Source organism: Odocoileus virginianus, chromosome 22, assembly GCF_023699985.2.
Source record: "Odocoileus virginianus isolate 20LAN1187 ecotype Illinois chromosome 22, Ovbor_1.2, whole genome shotgun sequence".
Taxonomy (NCBI): domain Eukaryota; kingdom Metazoa; phylum Chordata; class Mammalia; order Artiodactyla; family Cervidae; genus Odocoileus; species Odocoileus virginianus.
The window spans coordinates 10,434,623-10,452,345 of NC_069695.1; the positions used below are offsets into that span (position 1 = coordinate 10,434,623).

The window sequence follows — 17,723 nt, forward strand, 5'->3', positions numbered from 1 at the left end:
TATGGCAGGGAGGGGCATTTGGGGTTGTCACAGTGACCTGGTCACTGTTGGCACTTGGTGGCCCGAGGCCAGGGTGCTAGGTGTCCGACAGTATGGAGGACGATCCCACGGAAAAGTGGACCATGTCAAACACCGGTGGCTCCCCGACTGAGAAACCCTGCAGGCACCCCTTTGTCCACCTGGGAAACTGAGGCTCAGAGAGGGCAGGGGCTAGCCCAGTATCAGACCAGAGCTTTCTGTGAACTTGCATTCAGGTTTTGTGTTTCAGTTATGTTTTATTTAAGTCTGTCGTCCGACCTCATCACTATAACACCAATCAGGGTGATTGTTTTAATACTATAATCATGCCCAGTGCTGTACGGATTGATACTGTGGGTAGTCATTCCTCAAGTTCCTCTTCATTTCACAATTCTAGTCTAATGGAAACGACTGTTATCATAGTGTATCTTGCAGGGACAGGCAACCTGGCACGTGGAAAGTGTACTTCAGTAGGCACTAAGAGGCTGACTTTTTGACTCAAAACTGTCACGAGCTCACTGAATGACCCTCTGCAGATTACAACCCCTCTCTTCTTGAGTTTCCATTGCTCAAAACTAATAGAGCCGGCTGTGTTTTGAGCCACAGTCTCTCTGAAATTCATTACAGGTCCTTCTGGAATTGCTTAAAATGATGCATACTGGGTTTAAACCTCACTGGCGCTTCTCTTATGGTCAGTGTCCTGTCCTCTTGAAGCTAATGATAGATGAAATCCCCCTGGATCTTTGTATGCTAAGAGTCACAGTTTCTGTCTTCAGGTAGGAATTCAGACCCATAGCAGCGCGGCATTGTAAAAGCCGTGATGCTCTGGTAGAATCGAGCGCGTGGTGGACCGGTGGGCTGGCTCTTGCCCTGTGTCCGACTGTAGCAGAGGAGAACCTCCTCTGGATGCAGCTGCTTCCCTGGGCAGAGGGAGGCTGCCCGGCTCTATCTCTGCTGCTCGCGATCATCACGGGGCTTCCAGTGAAACCATGTCACACACCGTGGCAGGAATGCAAGAAGGACACGTGATTTCTGGCATTGCGAAGGCCTTGAGAACTTGCTAAAGAATTAGGGCACGGCAGGAGAGTCACACAAGAGACAACAGAAGGAATTGTAGTGGGGTCCGCGTGAGGGTTTGCACACTTAGGACTGTGCGAGTGTCAAGGCAGAAGAGTGCACACTTGTTGGCACAGTCAGGACAGGCTTCCTGTGGAAGGTGAGGCTTGAACTGGGTCTTTCAGAGACAGAGGAGAACATTTGGGGAACAGGAGTTCAGTCTGGACGGCAGGGAAAGAGCCTCCTCGTAGGCGAGGAGGAGCACAGGGGAGGATGGCCTGGGAGACAGGACAACGCTCCCTCTCGGGGCTCTGCAGGGCCCTCGCTGAGGGCCTGTGGACACCCCGCCTCTCCTCTGCTCCGTCGCTGCTGCTTTGGCTCAGCCCTTCCGGTTGCCCTGGGGAGAGCCACGCGGAAGAGCCCCTGCACCCTAGGAACGTACTGCTGAGCTGTCAGCACTGAATTTTGTGGTTCATCCCTGTGCCATGAGCATTTCAGGTAATTGGGTTTCCAGAAAACTGCCCTTTAGCATTGCCTTCTGATGTAAGACCCAGAGAAATTCAGGGGGCTGCATCTGACTCGGTTCTCTTAATCTCCCTGGGCAAGAATCTGGTTTTTTCCCTGAGTTTTCAATGTGGGAAGATTAATGTGGAGACTCCTTGTTGTTAATAGCACGTAGAAATCTGTGGCTGCAGCGCTCCTGATACAGTGTACACTATCATGCCTCGGTTCAGTCGCTCAGTCATGTCCGACTCTTTGCGACCCCATGAGCTGCAGCATGCCAGGCCTCCCTGTCCATCACCAACTCCCAGAGCCCACCCAGACTCATGTCCATTGAGTCGGTGATGACATCCAACCATCTCATCCTCTGTCGTCCCATTCTCCTCCTGCCCGCAATCTTACCCAATGTCAGGGTCTTTTCAAATGAGTCAACTCTTCGCATCAGGTGGCCAAAGTGTTGGAGTTTCACCTTCAAAATCAGACCTTCCAATGAACACCCAGGACTGATCTCCTTTAGAATGGACTGGTTGGATCTCCTTTCAGTCCAAGGGACTCTCAAGAGTCTTCTCCAACACCACAGTTCAAAAGCATCAATTCTTCGGCGCTAAGCTTTCTTTATAGTCCAACTCTCACATCCATACATGACCACTGGAAAAACCATAGCCTTGACTAGACAGACCTTTGTTGGCAAAGTAATGTCTCTACTTTTTAATATGCTTTCTAGGTTGGTCATAACTTTTCCTTCCAAGGAGTAAGCATCTTTTAATTTCATGGCTGCAATCACCTCGGTTCTGTTAGAGGTGCCTATTGTCGTAGCAGTCTTGAGTTTACACAGACAGTTCCCGCCCTTCCAAGGGGTCCCAGAAAGAGGCTTTGCTTACTAAGTGGGGGTGGGTGACTCTGTGAGTTGGGTGCCTGCTGCTTCTGAGTCTGAGGTGTCAGCTGGGCCCTTGCAAGCTGGGATTGTATGTTCTTATTTGCCATTTACTTTTTTTAAGATTTTTTTTTTTGATGTGGATCATTTTGAAGTCTTCATTGAATTTGTTACAATATTGCTTCTGTTTTACCTTTTCCTTTTTTGGCCCTGGGGGGGTACGTAGGATCTCAGCTCACAGACCAGGGGTCAGACCAGCAACCCCTGCGTTGGAAGGCGAAGTCTAACCACTGGACAGCTAGGGAAGTTCCCTGCCATTTAGTTTATTGGTTTTTATAACCGAGTTCGGTTTCTCTAAGCCCCTGTGGCCGCGCACAGGGAAGGGGAGGAGTAGATCACAGGGAAGACTTGTCTGTGGTTTGAAGGGGTGCTTGTCGGTAGGTGAATGGGGATCCACAGGACTCCGTGTCCTGTTTCTGGGGCTGGCTTCTCACCTGTGTCCCTCATCTCCATGTAGCCCTGGCTTCCTCTGAGAACTTCTGGCAGCTTTCCAGTGAGACCAGGTCCCCCTGCAGGAGCCCGCGGTCAGGCGCTCTCAGGCATTTCCACCCCTGGTTCTGCCTTCCAGGCGCGCTGTGCTGTTTTCTCTGTTTAAAGTCCTTATCCTTTCTTGGAAGCTAACTTACTTTTTTGAACCTTGTCATGAAGTGGTCATATTTAGAAAGTGGTTCACCTCCCGGGAAGAGAGATGCCATACACAGTTCCTCCTCCAGCCGCTCAGTCAGTGTGGGCCTCACACACTGTGGGCAGAGTTCAGGATGGCGAGGTAGGCTCAGGGTTAACTTGCCACCATCTGACTGGGCCACTGGTTGCCAAGAAAGTGCTTACGGACAGCCTTGAAGCTGCATACGTATGCCCCTCAGCAGTTCTGGTCTGCCAAGAAATCATTGTATAAATTTGGGCTTTCTTTTCTGGTCAGAGGGTGTGGAATGAACTCTTAGGAGATTAAAACCAAAAACTTCACCACAAGAAAGCAGATGACTTGAATCTCGAGGTACTGTTTTTTTATTAATTAATTAATTAATTTTAGTTGGAGGCTAATTGCTTTACAATATTGTAGTGGCTTTCACCATATATCAACACGAATCAGCCATGGGTGTACACATGTCCCCCATCCTGAACCCCCCCTTGGAGGTACTGTTTTTGATCCAACAGGTCAGTGACATCATTTATTAACCTGGGAGAAAATGGCGACATTTGGTGGAAGTTTGAGATTTACACTTAGCTGTTTGCAGCCCTATCCCTCTGCCAGTCATGGTGTCTTTCTGATTTTTTTCGTTTGAACTTGGCACACCTTCCAGGTGTCTTTCAGAAGCCTTCAGAAAAGACTCCCTCTCAGAAACCCACTGAGCCTTGTGTCCTCAGCTTCCTGAGAGTGGGCCTCACCCTCGACATACTAGCTCTGTCATCCCTTCTAACCACCTCCCTCCCGCCTGAAGCTCATTCCTGTCGCTAGGCTTTATTTATAAACACTACGGCTATGGGAAGGGATTCTTCCGTGGCATCCCAAAACTCCAGCATTATCTTTTATTTTTGAGTTTCCCACCCAAGTCCCTGGAGAGAAGGGAGACTCCCTTTCCCACCATCTCCCGCGTGGTGTCTCAGCCCGAGTACGGGGACACCATGATGCCACAGAAGATGCCCTTGAGATGACCTTATGCTTTTCTGTTTTCTTACGGCTGCTTGTCACCTGTGGGCAAAAGAGGGCTTGTGGAAGCTGGAGAGAGTGGGAAGGAGGGCAGGGGTGGGATTCTGAACACATTAAACCCCACTGATGAAGAGGAGAGGAATAAAGGGTTCTCTCTGTCTCTGAAAGTGAAAGTCGCTCAGTCGTATCCAACTTCGCGACCCCGTGGACTATACAGTCCGTGGAATTCTCCAGGCCAGAATACTGGAGCGGGTGGCCATTTCCTTTTCCAGGAGATTTTCGCAACCCAGGGATCGAACCCAGGTCTCCCGCACTGCAGGTGGATTCTTTACCAGCTGAGCCACAAGGGAAGCCCAAGAATACTGGAGTGGGCAGCCTATCCCTTCCCCAGGGGATCTTCCCTGGCTGGAGCGTCTCGGGCTCATCGGTCAGGCTCATCCTGGAAGCAGTTTGTATGTGGTGTAGGTGAGCCACTCCAGGTTTTCCTATAAATGTTCAGAGTGTTCCTATAGAACCTGCAGCTGGAATGAATTAACACTCAATTCTGTATATGTAAGCAAGTGGCATATGAGCCATCATCACACATACACGTCTCGCCTCATCATGATGTTCTGATGGGCGTTTGTTTGGACGGTAGAAAAGGCTGTGAGCACCTAAAGCTACTGTATGGGCCACGGCCACCTCCGCCACATCTCCAGGGGGCCCCCTACTCAGAGGCCCTGCTCTCAGACTCCTCTGGACGCTCCCACACACTGGTAGAAGCCTGGTAGAAGCCTGCCCACCCCCCTCCACCCCCCGCCACCTCTCGCTCTCCTGACCCAGCTCCCAAAAAGTGCAAGGCAAGCCACAGCCAGAGCAATTTAGCCAACCCAAGCCAAGCTCTCTCCTTGATGGTGGACCTGTGAAGCTGCCTGCAGGGTCTTCCTTATGAGGCAGGGATAGAAATTCACAGGGCAGACCAGGCTGCTCTTAGCTGGGGTTTTCCTTTCATGTCTCATTAACATGCATTTGCCTCTACAGGCTTGGTTAATTGCAGTCATAATCCTTTGTTCCTCTCCCCTCCTAGAGGCAATGAGAAATAAATGGCTCCAGTTTGAGAAGGGTACACATTTATTTGTCTTTGACCTGTGCCTTCAAAATGCCAAGGTGGCAGGAGGCTTTGGCTTTGGCCAGCTCATTCTTGATGAGGACCGTTGACCAGGGAGACTTCTGGAGCAAGACAAGGATAGATTCCTGCCTGATGCTGAGGGAAGCATGGGCCCCCGGAACAGGAAATGGATTTGCTGGGATCTCATACCCTTCCCAGTTCTTGTGTTACTTTCTCTGTTTCTTTTGGTATAGCCCAACTGTAAATTTGCATCCCGGTCTATTCAGTGTTTTCTAATGATTTATGTTTAAAAAAATTTAAATTGTAGTTTAAAAACCCACACAACATAAAATTTACCATCTTAACCACTTTTTGTATACAATTCAATAATCTCAAGTATATTCGCATTTTTGTGCAGTTTATCTCTAGAACTTTTTCATGTTGGAAAAACTGAAACTCTGTACCCATTAAACAACTCCTGTCTTCTCTCCTCCACCCCCAGGAGAGAGGACTTCCTGTCTCTATGATTTTGACAACTCTACATGCTTCATGTAAATGAAATCATACAATACTTACCTTCTTGTGCCTGGCTTATTTCACTTAGCCTGTAAATGAAATCATACAATACTTACCTTCTTGTGCCTGGCTTATTTCACTTAGCCTAATGTCCTCAAGATTCAACCATGTTGTAGTGTGCAGCAGGATTTGCTTCCTTTATAGAGGTGAATAATACTAAATTGTATGCATGTACCACATTTTATTTATCCATTCGCTGATGGATGTTTGGGCTGCTTCTACCTCTTGGCAGTATTTTGATACTGCTAGAATGAACAAGGAAGGGTGTGCAAATATCTCTTCTTTTAAACTCTTTAGATATATAGCCAGAAGTAGGATTGCTGAATTATGTAGTAATCCTATTTTTAATCATTTGAGGATTATGTAGTAATATAGTAATCCTATTTTTAATTTTTTGAGAAAACTCCATGTTATTTTTTATAGTAGCTGCACCATTTTACATTTTTACTGGTAATGCCCAGAGGTTCCAGTTTCTCTACATCCTTGCCCGCTCTTGTTCTTTGCTGTTTTTTCTTTTTTATAGTAGTCATCCTAATAAGTGTGAAGTGATTTTGATATATATTTGATAGGTATGATTATGGCTTTGATATGCATTTCTCTAATAATTTTGATCATCTTTTCATATGCTTCTTGGCCATTTGTGTATCTTCTTAGAGAAAGGTTTTAAGTTCTTGGCCCATTTTAAAATCAAGTTATTTACTTTTTTTGTTTTTGTGTTATAGGACTTCTTTATATATTTTGAATATTAACTCCTTTTCAGAAATATGATTTGCAGATATTTTATACCATTCCGTAAGTTGCCTTAAATGATATATTTTAAGTAAATTTCTTAAGCTCACCATTTGCCTTTGTCATTTTGATGGAAATTCTTTGTTTCTTTGTTATGTTTTTCTTTCTTGGTCTCACTCTTCAAAACAGACATAAAGATAATTTCACAATCCTAAGTGATTTATTTGGAGAAAACAACACAGATATTTTATACCATTCCGTAAGTTGCCTTAAATGATATATTTTAAGTAAATTTCTTAAGCTCACCATTTGCCTTTGTCATTTTGATGGAAATTCTTTGTTTCTTTGTTATGTTTTTCTTTCTTGGTCTCACTCTTCAAAACAGACATAAAGATAATTTCACAATCCTAAGTGATTTATTTGGAGAAAACAACCTATCCCCTCTCTGTCCAGTATGGAAAGGTTTCATGGAGGATGGAGGGGGAAAAGTCAGTGATTGCATTTACCCTGCAGCCTGTGAATAGTGACCCAACCTTGGACAGCCCAGAACATCCCTGGACATGTCTTCTTCAGGGTAGACATGCATGGTGAGCCTAAGGTTCCCAGATCCAGCAGATCACCTCTTGCAGTGGGTTCTCCTTGGACTCTCTGAGTCTCCCAGGAGAGCCTTGTAACTCTGAGTGCTTGAAAGTCAAGCTCAACCTTCCAAAATTGCTCTGACATAGCTCTTTGGAGCATGCCTGAAGCCAAACACCACTATATAGTCTTAAAGCTTCAATAAAGTCCCATTGGTCTCTGTCCCTGCCAGCACCCCCATGAGCTCACCCTCCTTTAAAGTACTGTAACACATACAAATCTCCAGTAGTTGAGGTTTCCTGAGGTCTTCCTAATAGCTCTCTCTTTTGGGCAGGGTTCATGATTTGCTTTTTGCAGCTCTTGCAGTTCCTGGGACAATCGGCTGATGGATTGGGAGAGAGTTACCATGTGGTGGGCGTCTTCCTGTCCCATATCAGATTTTCAGACACAGGGGGGAGGCAGGAATTGGAGCACACTGCAAACAGAATGAACTTAGATCCTCCAGAAGACCTGTTCTTGACCTTGGGATGTGATTGGTGCCTAGAACTTTGCTCTCTCTGAAGGACAAGTCCCGAATGTGGGCATCTGGACACAGAGAGAAACACAGGAGCAGGACTGAAGTCCTTCCATTCTAACTAAGGTGCAGCCAGCACCCTAGATATTTAGTAAAGAGATCAGAAGGGTTGGCCTCCCTAACAGACTGCAAGGTGCCCTTGTGAGATTTCATGGGTTTCAGAAGGGAAAGAGACCTTGAGAGGACTTGCTTGACTTTTAGCGATCTTTCCCTAGTAGCCCCCCTCTATGTCTAACCTGTACCACATATCTTCTCTTTTGAGCTTTGATAGAAGGGTAGAAACACAGGTCTAAGCTAAGAAAGTCTAATTCCTGTGCCCTGTGCCCCGGGGGAAGAACTGTTTCCCAACCTTCAAAGCATCTCATCACCTCTCTTCTCTGGAGAGAGTAGTTCGTGGTGGTTAATAATTAACTCTGAGTGACAGGTTGATTTTTTTTTTTTTTTACTACAGTTTCACTTTCCCACAGACATTACCCTATTTTTATAGAGGCACTTGTATCCCTTACCCCACCCTGAAGTCAGGTAGAATAAGAAGAGAATTGTCAACTTCTTTGCTCTGCTTTGAAGATAGGAGAATGTGGAAGTGGGAATGTTAGTTGTACCACCCTGACTCCGGATCCTAGGTCCCAGCATCAAGCCTTATTCTGTGTCTTGACCTCCCTCCTACCCAAGGATTCTGGTCTAAATATTCTCAACATTGATTTTACAGGAGAAATCCAGTTCCTTCTCGCATATAAATCTCTTTGTGATATTTTAATGTGAACTATAAATGGATCCATTGTATTTATTTTTAAAAGTCATCTCTATTGATGGCAAGAATAACTACAAATATAATGTCATTTAGAGAAGTTGCCTTATCTCCCTAACTGGCCTTTTCTGAGGTCAGTCATCTTAGACATTTTCCGGGCTCCCCAAACCCCTCATCCATTCATCTCTGGCCCGCCGGCATTACAGTAATTACATAGATGGCAGAGGAATTGTTACCAGATAATATCTTAGAAGTAGGGAAATTATGAGCTAATTTCAGGCCATCTCAAATTAATGAGAATGTTCTTTGTGGAGTGCTACCAATGTAAACCTTTAAAGACTGACGAGTGGGAGAAATTTAAACCCTTTATCTCCGGAGCTCGGAGCAAGCTCCGCAAGTGCACCCAAGTGCTGTTACCTGCCAGTGGCGAGGGGGGCTCTTTTATCTTCCTTCTGGGTTTTATTAATTAAAAGTTCCTCTGTGACTTGGCTGTCATCGGCAATCTCTCTTGAGGTGCAGAAAGAGGGGCTGTCGGGGGAGAAAGTGAGGTTCTGAGACATGACTGGGTCTGTCGGACCAGCACCTGGGACGGGAGGACCCTAAGCCAGGGAGACGGCTGGCCGACCCAGTGCCGCCCTCCTGCATGGTCTGGACTGCCTCCAGCTTGGGTTTTGCATCTTTGATCCTGTTTTATTGACCTGGAATTACTTGTCTTCCATGGGCATGACCAAAGGATGCTCTTTAATGTGGTTGTCTCCAAGCAGTTGATTCCTTTGATCTCAAGATGATTTCCTGCTTTCCCTCATCTTCTATTTTGGTGGGGGGGTGGGTGCAGGAGGTGGGCGTCAGAGGGGGAAGTGGAGAAGCCTGATGTGTTCTGGGCACTGAGCTAGCCCTGTTGGATGGCTGGTGCATTTATTTTTGCAGGTCCTTCTGCTTAGGGTGCTGCCTCTCCACCACCACCACCACCACCATCCCTAACCCATCAGGGGCGGCTCCAACATTTCTACTGGGGAGCGGCGGTTAGGGAGTACAGTCTGTTTGGAAGGGCTGACATAATTTTATGTGAGATTGAGAAAATTCAGTTGCCCATACTGAGAGTGAGAGGGCCAGTGCTGTGAAGGTCATGAAGGTCGAAGCCTGTGCCCGGAGCCCAGGTTCCTCTTTGGTGTCCTCTGCTCCCCATCTCCACGTGCTCAGACACTTCCTTCTCTGGGACGTTACCTTCTTGCCCACAGCCTTTCCTACTCATCTCTCCCTTCTTATTCATTTATTTATGCCCATGGGTATGTATGTGCGTGCTCAGTTGTGTCTGACTCTTTGTGATCCCTTGGACTGTAGCCCACCAGGTTCCTCTGGAATTTTCCAGGCAAGAATACTGGAATGGGTTGCTATTTCCTTCTCCAGGAGATCTTCCCAACCCAGGGATCAAAGCTGGGTCTGCTGCATGGCAGGCAGATTCTTTACCACTGTGCCACCTGGGCAGCCCCGTTTATGCCCATAATCAAAACGTTATTGAAAAATGGATACCAAAATAGAGCACTATTGCATACCTTACACAATTAAACGTCATTCCATTATCTTGGTAGATGAGAATTGCTGAGCGGGTGAGGATTTCTGTGATAGAACACAAATCCAAGAAGTTGTATGGATCGTTGATGTTGCTTCCTTCTAAATGCACGCCTTCTGTGAGGCTGGCCTTCCCTCCCATCACCTGGCACAGCACTGTTGAACAACCTGCAGTAAGCACAGTCGTCTGAACATGACTGAGAGCCATATAATCCTGTAACAACCTGGGCATTCTGCATAAAGTCAGAATTTGGACTTTGAACCAGCCATTTCTTTTTATGTTTTTTCTTTTATTCTTCCAAGGAAGGGTGCAGTAAATCTCTAGCCAAAGGCATGTTGATCCTTTCGCAAGCCCAGCCCATCCAGATCTCTAAGGCGACATTCCCAGGGAGCAACATACCCCTGGACTCACAGCATCCTCTTTCTTCTTCTTCTTCTTTTTATAATATTTATTTGGCAGCCCCAGGTTTTAGTTGAGATGCATGGGTTTAATGGCCCCGAGCCAGGTGGGATCTTAGTTCCCTGACCCAAGGGATCGAACCCAAGTCCTCTGCGTTGCAAGGCGGATTCTTAACCACTGGACCACCAGGGAAGTCCCCTTCCTTTTTCCTTAAACGGAACTTTTACTCCTTTCTGAGTTAATGTGCTCTCAGAAATCTCTCTCTGGGTTCAAACATTGGCTCTTCTGTCTCCTGACTCTCTGACTTTGAACAGGTTATTTGGTTTTTCAGCAGTACAATGGATTAGTGATCGACCCCAACTCTTGTTGGTTGTGGGTATTCAGTGAGCCCATGAAGCCTCTGGAAGTTGGTGCTCTGTAGATGCCCATTCACAGGTCCCTGCCAGCTCATTCAGCCTGGTGCATGAATGAGAAAAAGTTTCCTCTTCCTCCTGGATTTCTGCCCTTTCTCACCTGCTTAACCTGCTACCCTTGCTCTGTGAGCATGGGGGCCCCACTCATTGTGGTTAAAGACGCTGATGCTGTCATCATGCTCCCAGCTTGGTGGGTGATCACATCCATCCAGTCGCACAACTGACTCTCGCTCCACATGCCACTGGTCATTTGAAGTCTTCTCGTCTCTGCCTTTGTTAATGTCTTTAGGACCTTCCCGTTAACTTGGCTATCCTCAGCCTAAGTTATGCCCTGATTGGATTTTCCCTAAATAATTACTCCAATAATAAATCCTTATTCAAAGTCCTGCATTCAGTCTTGTACACCTTCCCACAAACCACAGTATTTTCCTGAGATGGAAATTCGGTTTTCATTTCTTAATTTAAAATCCTGCCAGTTCTCCCCATTTCTCCTGGAAAAGTCCAAAAGTGTAGCATACAAGGCATCCGGTGAGGCCATACCTGGCTGTGCGATGCCACGTCTCATCTCTTTACCAACCCTCCTCTCCATAGACTTGTCCCCTTCCCCAGCAGTGGTCCAGCGGTATTGTGAACATTTCAGTTGAGCAATTGATGTCAGTGTTGATGATCTAAAGTATAAAGAGCTCAAATAAGTCAATTTTTAAAGTTAAAAACCAGCAAATACTTCACCAACCACAGACAGTTCACAAAGTACAGACAACTAGTACATACACTCACACCCGTAGAAAAATCTTGAGTTCTATCAATAGTCAAAGAAATTAGAATTCAAAAACATTTTTCATATAATAATTAGACAAATTAATTTTAAAAGTTAATTTGCATTATTGACCAAAGATCTGTGATGCATTAAAACTCCCAGTGAGGGGCAGGGGGGACAGACCTGATTGGAGCACAAGGCAACTTTGGGCTGATTGAGGTGATAGAAATGTTCTGTATCTGGATTGTAATGGTGGACACATGTAGTGTAATACTGATCAGAAAGTCATTGAAAAATATCCTTCAAATCGGTGCGTCTTACTGTACATAAACTCTAAGTCAAACATGAATTTTTAGAAGTTTTTAAATTTTTAAACTTTTATTATTTTTGGCGGCCCTGGATCTTCGTTGCTGCTCGCAGGCTTTCTCTTGTTGCAGCGGGTGGAGGCTGCTTTCTGGTTGTGTGCAGGCTTCTCATTGCGGTGAGGAGAGCTCATGGCAGCTCTTCTTGTGCAGAGCTCAGGCCCTGGAGTGCACAGGTTCAGCTATGTGGTGCACCAGCTTAGTTGCCCCCATGGCATGTGGAATCTTCCTGGACCAGGGCTCAAACCCATGTCCCCTGTATTGGCAGGCAGATTCTTAACCACTGGACCACCAGAGAAGTCCTCAAACCTGAATTTAAAAACAACCTCATTAACCAGAATTAGGAGAACAAGACCCATACGTACACTGGGATTCTGGGTTGAGGGTAGGGTGATAACATCAGTCCATTCCATCTTTCTGGAAGGTAATCTGCTGCTGCCATTTAAGAAAACAAATCTTGACATGGTAATTTTCCTTCTAGAACAGCATCCTAAGAATCATGAATTCAAAGATGTGTATCTAATATTTGTCACAGCAGCAATAGCAGCTAAAAACTGGGGAAAGAACCAGAATGTCCTTCAATAGGTGACTGATTACATTATGATTCATCTGCATAGGGCATTGCCAGCCCAGGAGGACCCTTTGTGTGAATCAGAAAAAGGCATCCTTCTGGGGCAAATGCTCCATCCCAAACTTGAGGGGGACATCAGCTAAATTCTAGCCCCACTGGTTCCCTCACCTGGGCTCCTGGGCAATTCTCAGGCTGAAAGCAGCATCTCTGATCCATAGGATGGTCCACGAGGCAGATATTAGAACTGCTGTCTTTGAAGAACAGCGGCATGGGGAACTGTTAAATAACAAATGGGAAGTTAAATGATAAATATAGGTGTGATTTTATATGTAATTCTACTTTTCTTCAAAAATAAAATCACTGGGAGGAAACACGCATGCATGCATACTAAGTCACTTTAGTCGTGTCCGACTCTTTGCGACCCACTGGACCCCATGGACAGGCCCTTCTGTCCATGAAATTTCCCAGGCCAGAATATTGGAGTGGGTTACCATTTCCTTCTCCAGGGGATCTTCCGGTCCCAGGGATCAAACCCACATCTCTTATGTCTACCTGTATCAGCAGGCGAGTTCACATGGTTAACGTGAATGACAGAATCATGGTGACTTTCTCTTTCTTACCTGCTTTTTCTAAATTTTCTTGCTGTCAGTACTTTTTTTAGTTGTGAAAAAGCATACGTTCTTACTCTCCTATTTGATAAGACTCTATTGTGCTGATACCTGTGACAGTGGTCTCAAGAGCAGATGGTACTTCTGGGCTAGAGTTAAGGCGAGAACCTTGGGAGCAGAGGATGAGGGCCGCCTTGCTGAAGTCCCAGCAATCCCTTTGGTAAATGGAGATGTCTCTTACTTTGTCCTTTGGTCTTTGTGTCCTGCAGGTTTGAGACGTTCGAGGTGAACAGCTTCGAGCAGTTCTGTATCAACTACGCCAATGAGAAGCTCCAGCAGCAGTTCAACTCGGTAGGTTTTTCAGGACCCGGAGATGTCGGGCGGAGGCAGGAGTCACAGACAGCCCAGCCCACTTCTCTTCCGTCCAGGGTCAGTGGGCTCCAGCTCGGCCCTGACCTGCCCTTGGTTTCCTGGTGGTGCCCCAGCTCTAGGCAGGCACTCCCCACAGCTCATATGGAGGTCGGAATTGAGACAGCTGGGTCAAGAGGGTCAGTGATCCTCTCCTTGACTTTGACGTCCACTATTTTTGAGCTTCTGGGGTATTTGAACAATCACAAGCCAGCTGTGAGGCTTCTTGTGATTGGTTGAGGTATGACAGGTGAGTCGTAGAACGTCCTAGGGAAGGGCTCACAGGGGAGTAGGGATCACCTTTGTTGTTGCCCAGTTGTCTCTGACTCTTTGTGACCCCATGGACTGCAGCACGCCAGGCTTCCCTGTCCTTCACTGTCTCCCAGATTTGCTCAAACTCATGTCCACTGAGTTGGTGATACCACCCAAGCATTTCATCCTCTGTTGTCCCCCTCTCGTCTTTCCCAGCATCAGGGTCTTTGCAAATGAATCGGCTCTTGACATCAGGTGGCCAAAGTACTGGAGCTTCAGCATCAGTTCTTCCAATGAATATTCAGGGTTGATTTCCTTTAGGATTGACTGAGATCACCCAACTGGGCCTTTTTATTTCTGCAGTCATGACTGTGACTGGTGCCCAAACCCTTTCTGAGGAGTATATCCCATCCTCCGGCACTCAGAACCCATGTGGTTGAAGCTCAGGGAAGTTGAAAATTAAGGTATGTCTGTAGTTCACTGACCTGACTTTTCACTTCTTACACTAGCACGTATTCAAGCTGGAGCAGGAGGAGTACATGAAGGAGCAGATCCCCTGGACCCTGATAGATTTCTATGATAACCAACCTTGTATTGACCTCATAGAAGCTAAGCTGGGCATCTTGGACCTGTTGGATGAAGAATGTAAGGTAAAACTGATGATGTCATTGAATCGGTTCAATTCTAGGCTTGGAGTTGTGGGGCAGAGGACAGCTGTGTGGTGCAAGGGAACATGTGAGATCTCAAGACTGGAGTTTCATCTGATTAGTCGGCCTTTAGCTTGCTGGGAGAAGCCTTGGTGTCTATTCTGCATACTAAGAGGTACCAGAAGGTAGCACATTGAGTGTGACTGGCAGGTATTGCTACATTGGTGAGAATGTCTTTGGCAGAGGCTGGGTGTTAAGGATTGGCATGATGTGATAGTGGTATGGATTTGGTGCCCCACATCTCCTAGGTGCTGAGGAAGGACCCCGACTTCTACATAGGCATCCCAGAGAGGGAGGGTCAAGAGCCCAGGACCATCTTTACCATGCAAGGTGGCTTGTGAGTGCTAAGAGCTATGTGGCTTGGTGGCAAGTGAGAGCTGTGGATTTCCCCCACGCAGCTTGTCATGGATACTACGTGCTATGACAGGAAGAGCCCTGAGCTGCCAGCATGGAGAGAACTAGGCAGCCTTGGGCGTGCGGGGCAGGGGAGCTACGTGTTATCAGCCACCCAATTGCTTTGGCCTTTGGTTTTCTGCTCTATGAATTGATGGGCGTTGGATCTGATGGTCTTCCAAACATCTCCTGGTTTGGTGTTTGGTGATTACGGTAAATGTATGCCAACTCCTTCAGGAGTGGAAACTCTAGTCAAGAGGTGTGGAAGCCGCATGGGCCTCGGCATCGAAAGCCCAGTTGCTCTTACTGTCTGGTCTCTCATGTCTGGGCTGTGGAGGGTGGCTTGTAGCATGATGGTTTGGGAGGAGCAGATATTTCCTTTCCAGACACTTCTCCAGAAACTTTCACTGCCTTTGAAAGTGAAAAAGACTGAAAAGAAAACAGTGGAAGACAGGGTGAAAATACACTGAAATCCACAGCACGCTTTTACCTGATGGTTTTCAGCACATTCTCAAAGCTGGGGACTTGGTCTGGTGTCAGACTCAGAAACAGGTATTTCCTAGGGGTGACAGGGGCTGCCTTGGCTCATGCCCGCCCCCCCATGAGGTTGTGATAAAGGTGATAGGACAGTTGTCCCTGCTCGGGCAGCACCAGCCACATGACAGACATCGCAGCCCGGGCCCTCCAGCCCCTCCCACCCTGGTGTGCACCGCTCCCTCATCTCGGTTCCACGTCCACGGCCAGCAGCTCCCTTCTGACACTCGGTGGGAGCGTGCTCCCCTCCCCTCCTCCAGCTCCACACCCCCAGCCACGTCCTCCGTCCGGTTCCGGGCCTCTGAACTGGCACAGCCCCCCAGGCCTGGCTCCAGGAGGGCTCTGGCTCTTTCCTCCCTTACCCAGCGGTGACGTCCAAGAGCCGACAAGGCTCTGAGTCGGCGGCTCAACCTGTTCCTGCAATGAAGTGCTAACTGTGCCGCAGACCGCAGCCCCCGGGGGCCCCGGCCTGGCCTTTCTCCTTACATGGGCCTCTCACAGGAGCTCCCCACTGCCTCAGGGGGACAGAACAGAGTCTGTGAAATCAGCAGCTGCCCTATCGATTTTCCCTGATCTCCCCTGCCTTTGGCAGGCAAGCCAAGGTCACTTGTGGGTTTGTTTTGGCTCCTGGTTTGAGCTTCTCAGAGGTGCCGCTGCCCAAGGCAGCGTGTCCCCAGAATGTCAGGCTGCAGCGGTGAGAATGCTGGACATGCCACAGTGAGAGGCCTCAGGCTGCTGTCCAGAGGTGGGGGGACCCAAGCCCCTCGGTGCGGGAGTGGGGTGCGCCCATTGCTGCACGGGGCTGGGGAGCTGGTGGTTCTGGGGGTGCTGGAGGACGGCTTAGCAGTGCGGCTGAAAAGTAGGCAGTGGTTCAGGGAAGGCCAGGGTGCAAACATGCAGCAGTTTTGGAAGCATCCTCCACAAAGCCCTGGACTTTGCAGCCTTGGGTATTCCCGGTGCAGCGGATCCCCACACCTTCCTGTCTGTCTTCCTACCGAGTGCACACTGCCTGCGCTACTTTCCAGAAGTCGAGGGGAAATAAAACCCAGCTGTGTCTGTATGGATGGTCTCTGCCTTATGCTCTATGGTGCCTTTTATTTGGGTCAAATTTTTAAAATTAGGGGATTTAAGTTTTAGACCATATCCAACTCAAACTCCTGCAAAACCCCCAGAAGGTATTGGTTTGGCCAAAAAATTCATTTGAGTTTTTCTATAACATCTTATGGAAAAACCTGAATGAAATGTTTGGCCAACTCAATATTATGCACCTACTGTATATCTGGTCTTGAGGGGAAAGCACTCAGGAGAAGGGACAGGGGTCTTGCTGCCAGCCAGCAAAGGGTGAAGAGGGACAGGATGGTACTTGGGAAGAGCCTGGCCTGAGCGAGGGGCCCACGGAGGGCTGTGGGCAGGGCCCAGGGCCCAGGGCCAGCTGAGTGACCTCAAGGGCAGGCACAGCAGGCCAGAAAGAGTGCTGAGCCGCACAGGGCCACGGGGCTTCTGCTAGATGCTTCCCTGTCCCTGAGGCTCCTTAGAAGGGAGATCTGAGGATAAGCTGGGGTTTCCTGCTAGTCCCCAGGGGACGGAGGTGTGCGCCCAGAGCGTCGAGATAGATCGGGACGGTGCTGTGAGTGTGACCCATGCAGCCTCACTGGCCGCCAAGTCACGGGTGTAGCAGGGGAGGCCAGATGAACCCCAAGTTATAGGACTAAGACACGAGCCCACAGTGTGGAAACCATTTTCTGTGAGATGTAGCTGCTGTGGGAATTCAGGATCATTCAGTATAACTGGATACAGCGTCTAGTAACAGATGGATTTTTAAAATCGTTTGTTTATTTTTTGGCTGCGCCGGGTCTCCGTTGCCCCGCACGGGCCTTCTCTCCCGACGCTGCTCTCTAATTGCCGTGTGCAGGCTGCTCGCTGCAGTGGCTTCCTCGTTGTGGAGCGTGGGCGCCAGGTGAGCAGGCTTCAGACGTTGTGGCGCATGAGCTTAGCTGCTCTGTGGCATGTGGAATCTTCCTGCCCCCCTGCATCAGCAGGTGGATTCTTAACCACTGGACCACCAGAGGAATTCTAATAGATGGATTTTTAACCAATAGCTATTGCTTTTGTCAGAAGCCATGAAACTGTACACTTTAAAGGGTACGTTTTGCTGTATGGAAATTGTACTGTAGTAAGTCTGATTTATAAATCCTTCTCTTGGAGGAACGAACTAGCAATGACTGATAGGAATTGACACGTCAGTGCGTGTTTTCTCGTAAGTGACACCCTTGCATTTGAGCAGGAATTTTGTGAAAATGAG

At 47.7% G+C, this 17,723-nt stretch overlaps 1 protein-coding gene and 1 long non-coding RNA gene across 4 annotated transcripts in view; one reads left to right on the top strand and one right to left on the bottom strand.

The window, feature by feature from the left end:
* Positions 1-17,723, top strand: part of MYO5B (myosin VB) — a 334,299-nt gene that overhangs the window by 223,842 nt on the left and 92,734 nt on the right. For both annotated transcript variants that reach the window (XM_070452570.1, XM_070452571.1), the window contains exons 11-12: positions 13,397-13,478; positions 14,297-14,437. In XM_070452570.1, coding sequence (XP_070308671.1) covers positions 13,397-13,478; positions 14,297-14,437 — 223 coding nt within the window. The remainder of the gene's footprint in view (positions 1-13,396; positions 13,479-14,296; positions 14,438-17,723) is intronic.
* Positions 11,932-15,971, bottom strand: LOC139030361 (uncharacterized). Of its 2 annotated transcripts, XR_011482702.1 has the most exons (4): positions 15,784-15,971; positions 15,378-15,446; positions 12,688-12,795; positions 11,932-12,257 (listed from the first exon to the last, which is right to left on the bottom strand). It is a non-coding gene; the product is annotated as an uncharacterized lncRNA (long non-coding RNA). The 2 variants fall into 2 exon arrangements; XR_011482701.1 differs by lacking the exon at positions 15,378-15,446.